We start from the raw sequence: 18,090 nt of genomic DNA, 5'->3' as shown, positions 1-18,090 counted from the left end.
CCGCCCCCCCACCCACCCCCGCCATATAAACAAGGGCTTTTGGATAGGGCTTTGGGAGAATTCGGACAACCTGCAGGAGCCTGGCCCTGGCATTTGCAGAGTGCGAGTACCGCCGGCAGCCTCGCGCATCCCTATTTTTAGCAGCAGGGACCTGGCGGTCACGTGACTGGAGCGTTTCCTAGCACCGCCGCGTTCCGCCCCCGGCGTGCTGGGCGTGCAGCATCGCTGAGTGCGGAGTAGCGGGGCCAGCGGCTATGAAGGTCTGGAGCTCCGAGCACGTGTTCGGGTGAGGCGGGGCTGCGGGCCGATGAGGGGTCTGCAGCGACCTCGGCTCCCGCCCTGGGCATCCCGCTAAGGACAGGCGCCCTCTTCTCCGCGGCGTAGCTGGGCGGAGTCCGGCGGAGCCTGGCCTGCGGCAGCTGGGCTGGGCGCTGCGCGGGGCTGCGGGCAGGGGCGGCAATCCTGGGGCGAGAGCCCGGCCACCGGGCGCAGGCCTCACCCGGTGCGTGCAGGCCTGATGGCAGCGCCGTGGCTCCCCGTGCGGGAAGGCCGGATGGCAGCGCCCTCGCTCTCCGGTGCGGGAAGGCGGACGCAGCACCCTAGCTCTCCGGTGCGGCGGGGGCGAGGTCCCAGGCAATGATTCTGCAGAGCCAGCTCGCGCTTTGCCGAGATTGTGCAGAGCAGGCATCTTCAACATACAGCACCTCTTAGGAGGGGCCCAGGGGCCTCGGGCCCCTGAGGAAGCTGGGCCAGAGGAAGGCACCTGGGGACCACAGCCGTGAGCTTACTTGTAGGCAGGGAAGCCTCTGGCAGTCTAGGAGCTACTGGAAAGTGCCCTCCTGACCTGAGTGGTGGCCTTCTCCAAGTCACTAATCTGAAGGCATTTTGTAATGTCTTTTAAAGGAACAAGATTTTTAAATTCCCCGACCCCACTTAGAGAAGCCTTTTGTTTTTGTGTGAGAGATTATTGCTTGAACTTGAATTGTCATTCTTTGTCCTTTGTACATGTAAAGTCATACTAAATATTTACCAAGTACCTTGAAAACCTCTGAAAGTTTTTTTTAAATTAAATCTTTAGATTTGATAGGATATATTATTTTGCACAGCTTGCTGCATTTCTCTGACTGTTCTCCCAGGGGTGTGGGTGAGTCATTCTCCTCTGGATGCAGAGGGAGAGGTTGAATTCGGTACATAGTGGGGTGATGGGGATCAGTTGCCTTGTGGGCCTGTTAAGAAGGACCACCCTAGTGGGTCTTGAAATGTTGGCTGCCCAGCGTCAGCTGTGAAAAGTCACTGTTGAAATTTTTGACAATTTTTGTAGCTGCCAGTCATTTAAATTTTTTTTTCCGAACTGGGAATTGAAGCCAGTAATGTTCTACCACTGAGCCACACCCCCAGCACTTTTAATTTTTTATCTTGAGACAGGGTCTCACTAAGTTGCTTAGGCTGGCTGAACTTGTGGTCTTCCCACCACAGCCTGCCAAATCAGAATTGTAGGTGTGAGCCACAATGCCTGGGCCCACTTAATTTTTAAGCTTTATTAAATATAATTTACATATCATTCGACTCCTATCTGTAATATAAGTCACCTGTTTTAAATAGTACAATTTCAGTTCCTTTCTTTTGTTTGTTTGTTTGTTTGATGTTGGGGATTGAACACAAGGTCTTGTGTATGGGAGGCAAGCACTCTACCAGCTGAGCTATATCCCCAGCCCTCCATAATTTCAGTATTTGCAGAAAATTTAAATTTTTAGTAAGTTGTACAACCATCGCCATCATCCTGCAGACCCAGTCATCTCTCCTCACTGCTCTCCCCAAAGGCAGAAGAGATGATGGGTTTGGTGGAATCCTTGCTCTGGTGTGTGTGCCAAAGTCCAGTTGACTACATGTATGTACACGTATGCACATGGACACAGAACATACACATTCATTTTTTGGAAATAGATATCAATGGCATCACCTTGGACAGATCATTTGGCATTTTTTCTTCTCAACAGTAGGTTTTTAAGATCTGTCCATATTGATATCTATGTGATCTGATATCGGTATCAATAGATACCTATATCAATATGGATAGATACATACCTAAGTACACATATAGGTGTGTGTGTGTGTGTGTATGTATATAGGTGTATAAATGTATGTATGGATTGATTATAATAGCTGTATAATATTCCATTATATGAATATGCCATATTTGTCCTTTGTCTTCTTGAAGGGACATTAAACAAATTTTCCCCTTACAAAGCTTATTGCAGTAGTCAGCCCTATGTCAAGGGCCCATTTAAGCCACTAGATCTCAGCTGTTCAACCCTAGGACCACTTTACAATTTTGGAGACCCCTAATAGTTTTGTTTATATGAATTATGTCTATCGACATCAACCATATTAAAAAAATAATTAAAAAATATTAATTCATATAATGAACAATAACAGACTTATTGCACTAACATAACATTTAAAAAAAACTACATTTTTCAAAAACTGGCAGGAAGAGTGGCATTTTTAACACAATATTTGCAAGTCTGGATTAGCAGAAGGTAGCTTGATTCTCCACCTGCTTCTGTGTTTCGTGTTGTGCGGTTTTGTTTTGGTTGGAGTGTGTGGATGAATGCCAGCCTTACACAGGTATGTAGTTGGTAATTTGTGGCTTTTCCTTGCTGCTATGGCAGAACAAATGGTGACTTATTAAAAATTGTTACAAAATAAAATCTGAAACAAAACCATAGTGAGCAGAGGAAACAGCTCCATTCCATTCCAACCTCAGGACTGCCTGTGAGTGGGCCTTTCACCTGGGTGTGATTCAGTGACATTTGCACTGGTTGTTGGAACGCAGTGTTCACCTGTGTTGCAGAATGCTGCAGTCAACGTGCTCAAGGCAAGTTTCCCAGAATCCAGTTTTTGTCAAATTCCGTCTTTGACAACAAATACTACCACTGTTTGTCTTGAAAGAACAAGCTCAGTTTATTAATTTTCTAGAACAGTCTGCCAGATCCCAAATTGGAATAAGCAGTACCCTTTTCTTCAGTTCTACTTATGTCTGTGTTAACTTCTAGGCTCATCATGTTGTAATTAATGGAATTATGTGCATAATTAATGGAATTATGTGTGCGGTTTATCCAGATACAGGCTTGGGTGGTGATTTGGTCTCCAGGGAGCTTGGTCTGCTGCAGAAGGACTCTGCTGCACTTCCTGTTGCCTCACACAGAACAGCACAGAGGGGTGTACATAGGGATTAAGTGGCAGTAGATTTAGTCGTTCTATCATTTCACCACAGATGTCCCTAAGAGGAGCTGACATTGTTTCTCTGAGTGTGCAGTGTTGAGCAACACAGTGGCTGGGCTGTGGTTTGGAGTCCTGCCTTGACCACTGGTGATAGTCTGGCACTTTCCCTCCATTGCTTTTGGAACATCAGTTTAAACGTCAGTATGGTGAAGGCTAGTAATGTCTCAGCAGTGCTGTGATAGTCATTTCCTAAAAGGGTCCTGGAGCCCAGGCTGTGGCCTGTCCTAAGAGCCTTTGGGCAGTAGGATGTAACTGACCTTTTTGTATTATTTGTGGCTACCTACTTTTTTAAAAAAAGTTTTATTATGGAAATTTCAGAAATATATAAAATTAGACTAGAGTGCTGAGTACTTATGCCATGTCCTAGATTGTCCTCTGGAAGCCCCTCGGGTTTCACCTGTGTCCCCACTCTCTGCCCCTACCCCTGGGTGATTTTTGGCAAATTCTAGAGTGATGGAATTTTTTCTTCATGTAACACCCCAGCTGTGTCTAGAGAGAGCAGCCCCAGTGTGGAAGCCAGGATTGTCCTTACACCTTCCCTGGATTAGCCACCCTGGCACAGATGATGCCTGGTGTCTTTCTCATCCTGGGGGGCATGTGAAAGTACAACTGCATGGGGGACCCATCCCTAGGTGGGAGGCAGCAGAGTCCTCCCTCCCTTTGGGGACAGGGTTTGCATTCCCACCATTGTCTAGTGTATAGCTGGAACTGCTCCTTCTAAAAGTAAACTTCATCAAATTCCTCATCTTCCTAAACCTGGAGGTGGGAGTGTGTTGGCATGCCTGTCACCAGCCTTTCCAGATGAGTCACTTCTGTGACTGCTGTGCCCACCAGCACTCTGTGTCTATCATGCTCTTTCCATCCCTTGCTCATGCTAGACTGGAGCTTTGCCAGTTGAATGGGTATCAGACTGTTGACCCAACAGGAGTGCTACTGACTTGCTGCTTAGATCTTATAAAGATGTTATGGTTATTGTACCCTTTTCTTCAGTTTTACTTATGTCTATGGTAAGTTCTTGGCTCATCATGCTGTAATTAATGGAATTATGTGCATATTTTAAGCAGGTTATATTATGTTTAAATCATCAACCAAAAAGATGCAAAAGTTTTATATAAAAGAACCATCTGTGATAAGTAATGCAAATTTGGGCTGGGGTTGTGGCTCAGAGGGAGAGTGCTTGCCTTGCATGCATGAGGCACTGGGTTCGATCCTCAGCACCACATAAAAATAAAGCAAAGATATTGTGTCCACCTATAACTAAAAAAAATTTTAAAAAATAAGTAATGCAAATTATCTCTTTGCATTTAGATCATTTTAGGCTTTATATTGGAAGATGTAGTCCATTCTGCTTAAAGTAATGACTTTTATGGAACTCAAACCAGAAGTCCATGGGTTGTTTATGGAGAAGGCCTTTCTTGTGATTAGGACCCTTTCTGCTTTTCAGGCATCTGGATTCTCTTTCCTTACCTAGATCTAGGGTTGAGTGTGTCTGTGCTTGGCTCTCAGGATGCTCTAGAGAGATTGAGACCAGCCAGTTCTCTGTGCCCCCAGCCCTTTATGTTAAAGCCAGTGGCTGCATTAACCTAGTGACAAGATTCTGTGGTTTGAAAACTGAGCCTATGCAGTTCCTTGTTAAAGAGAGGATTCTAGATTGGGTCCTCACAATTTATAGGCTACTGAATGCCATAGAAATAGGATAGGGATCTGGGAAACCTGGTTTTAATCAGGCCTGCTGCAGACTTTTTGACCTATACAACAAGAGTTGTATGAGAATAAAGTAAATTAATGGCCATTCAGTTATATTAAAAACGACATCAGATCTGGAACAAAACTTTAATATGGTCATAATTTCTGATATTGGATTTATTACTTCCATTTCTAGAACTTTATCCTAAAAAAAAGTTAGATACATTAGAAGACTACCTCCTATACACATGTACACTCTTCACTTCTGTCCTGACTGAATAATGCAAAATTGGTAGCAGTCAAAATAAGTTACCCTAAGAGACTGGTTGAATATTCATAGGATGACCTATTATACAGCTGTTAAAAATCATATTTTTGAAAGAAGATTTGTGATACAGGAAAATTTATCAGTTATAAGAAGTGCTCAATAAACTCTTATTGAGTATAATCCCAGTAAGTTTTTCTTTTTTTTTTTTTCTTCTTTCTTTCTTTCTTTTTGTACTGGGCTTGAATTCATGGGCACTTAGCCACTGAGCCACTGAGCCAGCCCTATTTTGTACTTTATTTAGAGACAGGGTCTCACTGAGTTGTTTAGCACCTCACTGTTGCTGAGGTTAGCCTTGAACTTGAGATCTTTCTATCTCAGCCTCCCCAGCTGCTAGGATTACAGGCGTGCGCCACCATGCCTGGCAAATCTTTCTTTTTTGATGCTGGGGATCATCAGTTAAATTTTTTAAAAGATGAGTGTGTATGCACACATGCATTGTGTGTGCATGTGTGTATACCTGTGTATGGGTGTGTGCATGCACCTAGGGCTTAGGCAGGGTCCAAGCTTGCTATTCACAGTTGCCTGGGTGCATCTGGAGAGATAATGGCATTGTGGAGGTACATTCTTTTTGCAGGCATCCTGGGGAGCACATCCAGGATAGGTTGGCAGACTTGACAGCAGCCCCTCAGGGTTCTGGGGGAAGGTGCATGCCCATTATAGGGTGGTGGCCCTTCTGGTTGGCTCCATCAGATGGGCCTGAGGCCTGTGAGTTCAGAAAGCAGTGGCAGTGGTGTACCTGGTTTGGGGCTTGTCTGATGGCAGGAGACAGACCAGGGGGAAAAGTATTCACTTTTCTCAGTTGCAGGGCTCAGGGTCAGAGAGGGAAGTGGTGTCCTGTAGGGGAAGCTTTACAAACAGCTTGAGGACACCTGGGGCCCCCACAGGCTCTGGGAATGTGGTAGGATTGTGAGCCTGTATGAGCAGGGGGGAGCATTGTGGAAGGTGACCTTTATATGGTCACTGTTCCTGTGGCCCACTATCTTCCCAGACTGGCTAGCCTCCAGGAAGCCGAGGTGTTTGTGCTGATGGAAGGGGCAGATGCATGTTAGAATGTTGCCATGGTTATTGTTGGAGAGGGCACCTTGTAGAAACTTTTAAATTTCTTCACACTTTTCTTTATTTTTAAAAATTTGAACACATTTTTACAATAAAAGTGGCTGCTTGGGGCTGGGTTCGGTGGTGTTGGCCTGTAATCCCAGTGGCTAGGAAGACTGAGACAGGAGGGTTGCGAGTTCAAAGCCAGCCTCACCAAAAAAATTGAGATGCTAAGCAACTCAGTGAGATTGTGTCTCTAAATAAAATACAAAATAGGGCTGGGGATGTGGCTCAGTGGTTGAGTAACCCTGAGTTCAATCCCCAGTACCAAAAAAAAAAAAAAAAAAAAAAAAAAAGTGGCTGCTTGGTCATATACCATTTAGAAGCTGGAACAAAGCAGAGCTGCTCCTCAGGACGTGGGGTCATGTCCTAATTAGACACATCATAGGTGACAATGATTGCCAGTTGAAAATACATCCAGTATGCCTACCCCACTCCATACCATGGTCTAGCTGCCTAAAATGTACTCAGAATAGTTGCCTTAGCCTACACCTGGGCAAAACCATCCAACACAAACCCATTTTATGATGAATATCAGAAAACACGAGCACTAAGTGTCTCATGTAACTTTATGGATACTGTACTGTAAGTCAAAACTAGAATGAATGGATATGCATTTGTACCTTAGTGAAATTGAAAAACTCCTAAATCCAGCTATGGTAAGTGGGGGACTTCTGTAGTTGATTTTTGATAGCACTTGTTTGGCTGGGAGCAGATATAAGACAGGTGTGTTATTTATTATTATTATTATTTTTTGTACTGGGGATTGAACTCAGGGGCACCCGACCACTGAGCCACATCCCCTGCCCTAATTTGTATTTTATTTAGAGACAAGGTCTCACTGAGTTGCTTAATGCCTCACTTTTACTGAGGCTGGCTTTGAATTTGCCATCCTCCTGCTTCAGCCTCCCAAGCAGCTGGGATTACAGGCATTTGCCACTGCGCCCGGCAAGTTGTGCTATTTATTCTACAATAATATTCTTAGCTACCAGATGTCCAGGTGGTCATGTAGGACCCCAAGGCCAACTGGACGTTAGAGTCCAGCTTGTATTCACTGTGGCAGCCAGGCAGGAAGGCACACCCTGGTGCTGGCTGCCTAGGGTTCTCTGTCCCCATGGAGCAGCACCAGGGAGGGCCACATACCATGGAGATGGGAGCATTTACTCACTGCAGGGACACCTCTTGCCAACAGTATTCTGCCTCCCTGAGTACAGATCGAGGCCTGGGAGAGGAAACAGCCTGGGTCAGAGGAAGAAAACCCTGCAGCCCAGGGCCCACCATGTGGCAACTGGGCTAGGGATGCAGGTGTGCGGGGGCCTGGTGCCAAGGGCAGCTTACTGTGGCATGCCAGGCTGGGTGTGGGAACTGCTCTGCCCCAGAGCCTACCAGCAGCAAGGCTCACAGAATCCAGGGTTGGGCCTGGAGTAGATTCTCTGCATAGATTAGTTTGGCTAAAGCGTTGAACCCCCAGGAAGGAGCACTGCATTGCCTCCCATTCCCTGTAGATGCAGCATCCTGCTCTGCGGCCCAGCGTCCCCAGGTTGCGACTTCTCTGGCTGACTGTGTTTCTCCCGCCAGCCACCCGTGGGACACGGTGATCAAGGCAGCCATGCGGAAGTACCCGAACCCGATGAACCCGTGCGTGGTGGGCGTGGACGTGCTGGAGCGCCGCGTGGATGGCCGTGGACGGCTGCACAGCCTGCGCCTGCTCAGCACCGAGTGGGGGCTGCCTGGCCTCGTCCGCGCGGTGAGCGCCTGCCTGGCCACCGCGTCTTGGGGCCACTGCGTCCTGGCCGCGGGCCCCTGCGCCCTTCTCTGCCCCACCCCGTCTGCCCCATTGGGCGCAATAGCTTTATCTGCTTCTTCTGCTAGGCTGCCTGCCGAGATGCCAAGGTGCACTTGCAGCTCAGGCTGTCGGCTCTCAGTCCTGGAGGCCAGAGCCCCAAGTCAAGGTGTCCGCAGGCGGGCTTCCTCCAGGGCCTCTGCGCCCCCTACCTACATGTTGACTGTTTCCTGGGAAGGACACCACTCATCCTGGAGTAGCGCCCACCCATAGGACCCCATTTTTACCAAATGAGGTCTAGCAACCCGTCCTACTCACAATCTGAGGTCCTGTGGGTTGAGGCTTCAAAATATGGATTTAGAGGGGACACAATTCAGCAGATAACTGGAAGAGTTGCTCTGGAGGTCACTAAATGAGTAAATCTGGCCCCTTGTTGCTACTGGCTCTCTCAGAGACTCTTCCATGAGGGTTTGTACACCACAGCTTGGATCTGACATCCCTCGTGCCTGACCCTCCCACAGAATTCATCCCAGAGGCCTTCTCAGCAGAGGGGCCTTCTGGGCCACTTTGGTCCCCATCTCTCACCCTACTTTTTTGTCAAAGCATTAGTTACTGTCATGCACTCAAGCTCTGAACTCATTTAGTTTTTTCAACATCTGTCTCCTATGGGAATGGAAGTGTCCTGAAGACTAGATTTTGTCTGTTGTGTCCATTTCCCAGTCACATCATTGTCCAGTAAATAGGTGAATTAATTAGCAAACGGAATTCTAGCATGTTACTATACTAGTTTCATTTTGTTTTTTAGATTTTGGGGACCAGTAGGACTTTGACATACATCAAAGAGCATTCTGTTGTGGATCCAGTGGAAAAGAAAATGGAACTTTGTTCCAGCAATGTAAGCAATGGCCTAGGAGAGCGGTGCTTAGCCGTGTCCTGGTGATGGTGCGTAGCGCCTTCATTTAATCTTACTTCCAGCTTGGCTCTGGCCTCAGTGAGCACTGAATTTCATAGGAAGTTCAAATTTATTTGAGTTTTTAAATTTGCTTTTTATTCTTTTTTTTTTTTTTTTTAGAATTTTTAATATTTATTTTTTAGTTTTCAGCGGACACAACATCTTTGTTTGTATGTGGTGCTGAGGATCGAACCCGGACCGCACGCATGCCAGGCGAGCATGCTACCGCTTGAGCCACATCCCCAGCCCTACTTTTTATTCTGATATAATAAAGACAGGTGTGGTGGCATATTCCTGTAATCTCAGCTGCTTGGGAGGCTGAGGCAGGAGGATTGCAAGTTTGAGACCCATATCAGCAACTTAGGGAGTCCTTCAGCAACCTAGTGAGACCCTGTCTCAAAATAAAAAATAAAGCACTGGAAGTGTGGTTCAGTGGTAAAGTGCACTGGGCTCAATTCTCAGTTAAAAAAAAAAATTAAAAGACAAAAACAAATATAATAAGCATGTAGAAAAATGCACATTTCCAATTAAGGGAACCAAGTCTGTGAGCTGTTTGTTACTCCATGGTGTGATTATGGATGACGACAGTGGACTGTGTATTTCAGAAAAGCCAGAAGAAAGACTGTGTGCTGTAAACACAAAGGGTAACAACCACTGGAGGAGACACTGTGCCAACCTGATGTAGCCCTCTCACAGTGTGTGCATGTGTTGTATTTGACATGCCAGCCCATGAAGATGCACAGTATTCAGGTGTCACTTAAGAGGGATAAGACAAACAAGGCCCATGTTGATGACTGTCACCACATGAACACACTGGCTGGCAGATGAGGTGACAGGATACAACTAGGCCCAGGAGCCCCTGGGCAACCTGGGCAACAAAGAGAGACCTGGTCTCAAACAACAAACAACAAACACTGTCTTGATTCCTAGAAGCAGATGTGACTTTTAGTGGTTTTTCAGTTATTTTTGTTTTTGTGGTACTAGGCTTGAACCCAGGGGTGCTCTACCACGAAGCTACATCCTCAGTCCTTTTTAATTTTTATGAGAAAGGTTCTTACTCAGTGGCCCGGGTAGCCTTGACCTTGTGATCTTCCTGCCTCTGCCTCCAGGTCACTGGGAGTACAGATGTATGTCACCAAGCCTATTTTGTTTTGTGTTTTTGCAGTGCTGGGGATGAACCCAGGGCCTTGTGCATGCCAGGCAAGAACTCTGCCAGTGTGCCACACCCTCAGCCCTACTGGTCATGCTGAAAGCCATGTTCTCTCTTCACTCCTCTTTTACTACTTTTAATTAAAATTGTGTAGATGCATGTTGGGGAAAATGCACAGGATAGGAAAATGGCTCATTTTACAAATATCACTTATTCTTAGTAACCACAGAAATGAGCCATTCTGGGAAAAATCCCATCCCAGTACTCCTCTGTGGAGCTTTACTTCTCCATCATCCCCCTTTTCTGGTTTGCCTGCTTTGTCCCTTGGGCCACAGCACTGGTTGGAATCATTCATTGATTGGTTCCACTAACCACATCAGGAGTCTGCTGTCTGCCAGGCATCATGCTAGGGGCAGGGAATGCAAGACAGATACTCCTGCCCTCGCTGGTGTACCACCCCATGTGCAGCATGACCAACCTGTGCAGGTGTGTAAACAGTAAGGGCAAAAGCCCCCGATGGGGCCATGAGGTAACCTTGTAGGGGAGCTAAGGGGTGACTGGGGTTTGAAGACTGCAGGCGTTTCCCAGAAAGACTAGCAGGTGTACCCTAGTATCAGAACACAGATGGGCCGGGCAGGCAGAGGCTGGCTAGCTGTGGAGGAATAGGGAAAGTACAGGATTTTAGTGAAATTATTATATGAGCAGAAAATAAGTGTTTATCACTGCTGAAGGGTTATCTTGCTTTTGACAACTTAAACTTTTTTTTTTTTTAAATGGTCTTGCTAGGCACAGTGGTACATTCATGAAATCCTAGCTACTTCAGAGTAGGGAGGATTAAGGTTTGCTAGAGGCCAGGCGATGGAGACCAACCTGGGCAACAAAGAGAGACCTGGTCTCAAACAACAAACAAAGGTTTTGTGTTGGAACTGGCTCTTGGAGAAGAGGGTTCTATACTAGGTTGCTGAAGGACTCCCTAAGTTGCCTCTCCTGCATAAAAATTCCAGCACTTCCTGGTCCTGGGTGGGAGCCAACTGGCCACATGTGGCTATTTAAACAAATTAATTGGAATGAATGAAATTAAATCCCATTCTTCAGTCACACTAGCCACATTCTAGGTGTTCATTCACTTCATGTGTCTGCAGCCACCACGTCAGGGAGTACTGTCAGCTCCTGTTCACAGTGCTGTGCTGGAGCACCAGTTCTCCAATAGGCCAAAGCAGAAAACCTAGATGAATGAGGCACTTGGCTGTTTACAGGAAGTGATGTTGAGGAGACAAGGCCTCCACAGTCTTTATGTGGCTACTGGGGTCTGTCCCATGCAGTCCCAGGAGCCAGGGCCTCAAGACCTGGTTCTGGTGCAAGGGGGAAGAGAGCTTGCTATTGTTCACATGGGCACTGTCCTTTCCTGTACCTGCTGGTGCATCTTATAGCTTGGAAGTACCCTGGAGTCCAGAGCACTGGCACAGAAGAGATGCCAGCTGCCCACAGGAAGAGCTGAAATATGGTGTCCCTAGAACGTGATGTGGTTGGGCCTTTGGTGCCTATGTGTTTGCTTTGGCTATGCTCAGTGTTAATTTTGGGGTGGAAGAATATGGGCAGATGGTTTGGGAAGAAGTACAAGAGAAATAGAACTTAAAGCTATTGTTTTTTTTTTTTTTCTTTTTGAAGATCACACTCACAAATTTGGTGTCAGTGAATGAGAGGTTGGTGTACACACCTCACCCGGAGAACCCTGGAAAGTGAGCCTTCTCATCCTGGGATTTGCACATAGAATAGCAGAGGTGGGGGAGCTCCCTTTTCCACTTCTTCACCTATTCTCTCCCGCAGGACTGTGCTCACACAGGAAGCCATCATCACCGTGAAGGGGATTAACCTTGGCAGCTATCTGGAAAGTCTCATGGCAAACACGATATCATCCAATGCCAAGAAGGTTTGTACCAGTGTGGGGCTCTGTTTGTGGTCTGAACATTAAGTGCCAAGTGAAGCAGGAGACATTTTTAGTGCTATAAGTCCTCCTAGGTGCTGGGGCTCTCCATCAGTAGCTGAGCTTATAATTCCACAGCATTTCCCACAGTTACATTCAAAACCAGTGGCATTGGAAGGCTGGACAGGGCCTGAAGGGCAAAATGTCTATGGCCAGGGGAGCCATAGGGCTACTCTCCTTAGTAGGGAAAGTAAGGGGCAGACCTGGAGTATAAACCCAGCCAGGGCAGCTACCCCTTCAAGAGAGCCCAAATTCTGGAGGTTCTGCAAAAGCACACAAGCTCACCACATGACACTAGGAAATGGTGTGCTCTGACGCTGTCAGGCAGCATGTTCTGTACAACAGGCACCAGGTGCTGTGCTTGAGTGCCCCAAGCTGTGGTGCCCACTAGCAGGATTTGGGAGTGAGCTCTGTGGAGGTCTCCATCTGTGCCCAGGGGCTGGGGTAGAGGCAGAGATCAACCTGGGAGTCCAGATGTCCTTCCCCTCCATCAGATTGGTGGAATGAGCTTGGAAGTTGGGAAGGGAGAAGTTCCTCAAGTTAAAGGTGGTTCTTGCCAGAGCAGGGCCTTTGCTTTCCACCTTGGCTCACTTCACGGCTCATGTCTTCCCCTGGTCCATTCCTCCCACCCTGGCTTCTCCATTTTCATTTTCTGAATCAGTTGGGCTGTCCTTCCTTTCCTCAGAGCTGGGGCCTTCTGAGAAACTGAGGCAGTATGAAGACACCCCCCCCCCCCAAGCCCTGATTCTTGCAATCAAGTCAGAAAGATTTCAGGCATGTCACTTAGAGTGACAGAAATGAGTTTATTGAAGGAATAGGAAAAGGGAAAGGGAACACTCTCAAGGGAGAGAGTGGGTCCTCGGAGAGGAGAGGGGCAACTTGCCTCTCCTGCATTCATTTTATTGGGGATCCCAGAGAAGTTTCCAATGTTCCACCCAGGTCCACCTCTTGACCTTTGAATGACAGCAGGGTAACATCAGACTTCCAAGTATTCACTGCCATGGCAACTCTAGGTCACCTTGGCCCGTGCTGATTGGTTCTAACTGGATCCTTAACCATACATTCTTATAGATTTTATTGTTAGGAGGAATTATCCTTATATCCTGGAGTTTCAGGATCTGGTTATTACCAATAATAATGTCTGGGTGCCTCTGATGAACATTATTTTGGGCTTGGATTTCTTCTGCAGATAATAAGTAGTTTGCTGAGGAGTGTGACATAGTCTGTCCTCTTAGACCAGCTAGGATGCATGTAAATTGCTTCTTAGAAAAGAAAGCATCTGGGGGTCAGCGCAGTGGGCCCATTTTATAGAATTGTTCTCTTGACCTCATGTTCCCTCCATCCTCACCTGTCTGTCCCCTGACATTTCCATGCTTAAGTCACCAATTGGTGAAACCACATTTGGCCTGCATTTTAACTAGTTGCAAATAGAAGAGCCTGCCTACCCTATTATTATTTTTTAAAAGAAAAATTAGATCTGAGGCAGGCTCTGCTGTACCCACCTGTAGTCCCAGGAACTCAGGAGGCTGAGGCAGGAGGATGTCAAGTTGGAGGCCACCTGGGCAGCTTTGTAAGACCCTGTCTAAAAAAATGAGAGGGGCTGGGGCTGTAGCTCAGTATAAGAGACCCTGGGTTCAGTCACCAATACCACCCCCATCAAAAAAAGAAAAGTCCAGATTTGAGAATTGTAGGCAGTTACTTTGCTCTACTCAGGGGAGGTGGGGCAGGAAACGTGTGGAGTTCTCATGGAGGATATGCCCCTCAACTTCATGTCCTCAGGTGCTTGGCTTCAGAAGTCGACTGGAACAAAATATTCCAGGAGGGTGGGGACAGGGGCTGCCCAGTGATGTAAAGCCCCCTCAGAGCTTCGTGGAGAGCAAGCAGGGTGAAGGCAGAGGAGCCACATTGGCTTTCTTTTACTTCACTTCCTAAGAGGTGGTGTGTGAAAGGCTTAAGGAGTCACTGCCTGTACCTAGGAGGAAAAGAGTCATCTTCTCTGCTGGAACTGCCTTTTGCCACCAAGAAGGCAGATGGGCTAGTCTTTCCATATGCCTAGGAACAGCTGGTAGCCTTGTGTAGATGGGGTGGGGGTGGGGTGCAGGTGGGCCTGTGGCCGGGGCCCCCCTGGCCTCTAGGCAGCAGGCTCAGGGTTGGGACTTGGGACATCAGGGTTGCATTCGCAAACCTCTGGGGGAATGAGGACCTTCTGTGTTATACTAAGGGGGTGCCAAGGCTGGGAAAGCTGGAGCAAGGGTGTCAATTTACTAAGATGGTAGAGAAAACATTCCGGCTGATTCTGAGCTTGAGGGCGATGCTGGACAGGTCACTGCTGTGTCTTTACCACAGTGTCGCCCCTCTCCTGCTGCCTGCGCAGGCCCGCAGCGGAACTCACAGTGGACCTTGTTCTGTGTTGCTGCAGGGCTGGGCTGCTATTGAGTGGATAATCGAACATTCTGAAAGTGCTGTGAGCTAACAGGCGTGGACCTGCACCTCGGGATACACGGTGGTCACTGCAGTGCTCGTGATCCTGGTACAGATGTTTGGCGTTTCATTAACCGCGTGCATGGGGCGTGTGCAGAGGATGCTCAGGAGCCCGCTGCGCTCCTCTCCGGGCCTGTGCTTCTCAGTGTCCATCCCCAGGTCGAACCCTCCAACCCCACTGCTTTGCACTTGCTTGCTTCATGCAGGATGTGTTTTCCGGGGACACTTGAGCTGCTGTCCTCTGGTGCCTGCAGGTTCCTCCTGCAGTGCGCGGCTAGTGAAGAACCCTCCTTGGGTAGGTCAAGATGGGCTTAAAGGCTCTTCTGAGGCGAAGAGATTTCATTTGGGGTAAAATTTGTTCTCTTTTTTTTGGAGCTGGGGATGGATCCCAGGGTCTCATACTTCTACCCCTGAGCTCCATCCCCACACCATACATAGTCTGTCACCTGCCAGAGCCAGTGTTTAGCCCCTGCCTGCTTCTCTTCAGTGGCAGAACTATCCCTGGCATGTCTGAGAGTGTCACAAGCATTGCTTGATTTGTGCCTGTGAAATTGATACTGGGTGCCCAGCACCCTTGGCCACGTCTCACTTGGGAAAGGAGACCAGAGCCCTGCCTCCCTTTGTCCAGGGACTCCTCATGCTCCTGGTCCCCGTCAGGCTGCTGGGCTGTGCTGCTCTGGGCCCAGCTCCCCATTGTTTGTCCATCTGTCTGTCCCCAGCCTGCCTGCTCTCGTTTGGCCGTCCTTCAGCCAATAAGCTGCCTGGTCCTGGTGTCTTTAAGAACTTGTTGCTGATTTTGCCTCAGTCACTGAAGCTGCAGTTTGCCAGTGACCTTGACCTTGAATCCAAGGCTGAGAGCTGCCACAGTCTTTCCTCTTTCCTGGTGGCACTGAGCTGAGCACTCTCAGGGAGGTTACCAGGCTGGTGTTGCAGTGTGTGTGTGTGTGTGTGTGTGTGTGTGTGTGAGAGAGAGAGAGAGAGAGAGAGAGCGAGCATTGATGTGAGTCATGGCTCCTCAGGTTCTGTTTCCCCCAAAGCCAGAGCTAACCTGCCTCCATCTTCAACCAGATTCCTGACCCAAAAACTCCAAGAAGACAGGAAGGAAGAGAAAGAAGATGGAGAAAGGCGAGCTAGACGTGGCTCCGGCCTGTCTGGAGGGGAACCTGCTGGCACGGAAGCCCTGGTGACCTTGGAGCAGCCCTCAGCGTGCAGGCTGCAGTCATGGGCATGCGGAGGCTGCAGGAGTGCTAGAACCCCAGCGCCAGTCCACACCATGTTGCCACTGTGCCCTGGGCCTGTTCTGGGCCTTTGCTGCCTTTCCCTGGCACGGCCCCCAGCGCTTTTCTGCCAGTACTGGGACCTTGCTGTGAGAGCTCCTTCTTATGTCCCCATTGAGCCCTGTCCCTCTGCAGAGCTGACACTGTCCCTGCCCTCCACCTGCATGTGCCCTCCATGCTTCACAGAAACAGTCTCTGATCCGGAAGCTTCCTTCTGCCCCAGGTCCCCTCTGCACCCCTTGGCAGGGAGCTCTGCTCAGATGTCACTTCACACTGATGGGAGCTGAGCCCTGGGAGCCACTGGACTTGCTGTGGGGTCCTGTGGTCTGGTGGGTTTGTGGTCAATTACCAAATGTCTTTTTTCTGGAGTGGTCTGACTTCTGACGAGACTCCCCAGCTCCTGGGGAGGGGAGGAACACAGTGGCCTCCCACTTCCTACAGGCTGGGCAGCAATTCCTCGATCCTGGCACTGCCCTCTTGGGACACCTGGGGTGTGGGACCTGCTGGGCTCTCACTGGTGGCTTTGGGCCCTGCCTGGGCTGGACTGTCCCTGTCTACGTCACCAGCCCCAGCTCTGCTCTCCCGCTATAACTGATGGCCTCAGGGTGCCAACACCTCCAAGTTTTTGAAGTTTGTTTTCCTGGTTTTCTCCTCATAGTTTCATGGACATTTCAGGGATCAGGGCAAAAGGCTTTTTCTCAATGTTTTGAAATCAAAGTTTAGAACAATACTAGTTAAAAAAAAAGTCAAAGCAGCCCATATTTAATTGGTTAGAAGAAAAGCACAGGACTGTGTTGAACAGAGTCCTCAGCTCTCCCTCTGCAGGTGAACTCCCCCACCCTGTTCTCACAGACCCTTCCAGAAATTCTCCGTGCCTGTGAAAGTTCACATGTGGGGTTTGATCTTTCCCTTCTTTCATTAAACTTAGATAGGATCGTGCTGTGTGTACTGTTTTGTGACTGTCTTTTTTTCCTACTTTTTTTTTTTGTGTGTTGTTAGGGGGGTTGAACTCAGAGCACTCGACTACAGAGCCATATCCCCAGCCCTATTTTGTATTTTATTTAGAAGTTTCACTGAGTTGTTCAGTGCCTTGCTTTTTGCTGAGGCTGGCTTTGAGCTCCCAGTCCTCCTATCTTGGCCTCCTGAGCTGTCGGGATTACAGGTGTGTGTCGCTATGCCTGGCTTTTTTTCTCCTTTTTTTTTAAACTTATTTATTTATTTATTTATTTTTTTAGTTATTGGCAGACACAACATCTTTGTTGGTATGTGGTGCTGAGGATTGAACCCGGGCCGCACGCATGCCAGACGAGCGTGCTACCACTTGAGCCACATCCCCAGCCCCCTTTTTTTCTCCTTTTTAAACATTATCTTGAAGGTCCTTTGGAGGATTCCCCCTGGAGGATTCGCTGCATGCACCCAGCCCTAATCCCTGGGGCCCCGAAGGCCACATTCACTGGCTCTGCTGTGCCCAGTCCACTGGTGGGTGAGGAGGGACAATCTCTGGGTCACTGTACCCCACTCTTTCCAGTGCAGCCTCTTGTTCCCAGGTTTCAGGATGACTCTGTCACTTCACAGGGTCATTGTCTAAGTGTGTCATCTTGGGAGTTGTGTTCTGGAGGGAAGCATGTGAGGCTGTGATTTGGAAAGCATGTGCTGAAGGCTGGATAGTGTCAGGGCAGCTTCTCTGATCTGTGCAGAGGTGAGGCCGCAGAGGTCCCGGGTGTTTTTGGAGTAAGATGGCATTTTTAGTGTGAGGGCTGTTGTAAATGTCAGTCAATTGATTCTGCCCAACTTCTGGCAGCTTGAGGGAGGTAAAAACAAGCCCCTGCATGCACCGAATTCTCAGTCTTCCATGCTTTCAGTTTTTGTTGTTTTTTTCCCCCCAAATTTCAGTTTGGTTTACTAGAGTGTCAAGTAGGTTTACAAGTACTGCACTCATCATTCAGCTCACAGAAGGCCAACATTAAGGGAGATATTTTTCTCCAAAAGAGATAAGCTTTCAGAATCTTTAATATGTTAAAATTACACAGGCAAAGATAAAACCTCATGTCCCATTCCATACCCCTTCC

General features: G+C 48.1%; 1 protein-coding gene across 1 annotated transcript; it reads left to right on the top strand.

The window, feature by feature from the left end:
* Positions 1–237: 237 nt before the first annotated feature.
* Positions 238–16,366, top strand: Prelid3a (PRELI domain containing 3A). The gene is made up of 7 exons (XM_027920272.2): positions 238–286; positions 7,973–8,141; positions 8,983–9,072; positions 11,948–12,018; positions 12,107–12,209; positions 14,683–14,793; positions 15,813–16,366. Exons 1-6 carry the CDS (start codon positions 255–257, stop codon positions 14,734–14,736), a joined length of 519 nt encoding a protein of 172 aa, XP_027776073.2. The 5' UTR covers positions 238–254; the 3' UTR covers positions 14,737–14,793; positions 15,813–16,366.
* The last annotated feature ends 1,724 nt before the right edge of the window (positions 16,367–18,090 follow it).

Source organism: Marmota flaviventris, chromosome 16 (genome assembly GCF_047511675.1).
Source record: "Marmota flaviventris isolate mMarFla1 chromosome 16, mMarFla1.hap1, whole genome shotgun sequence".
Classification (NCBI taxonomy): domain Eukaryota; kingdom Metazoa; phylum Chordata; class Mammalia; order Rodentia; family Sciuridae; genus Marmota; species Marmota flaviventris.
This window is presented reverse-complemented; position numbering and strand designations above follow the sequence as displayed.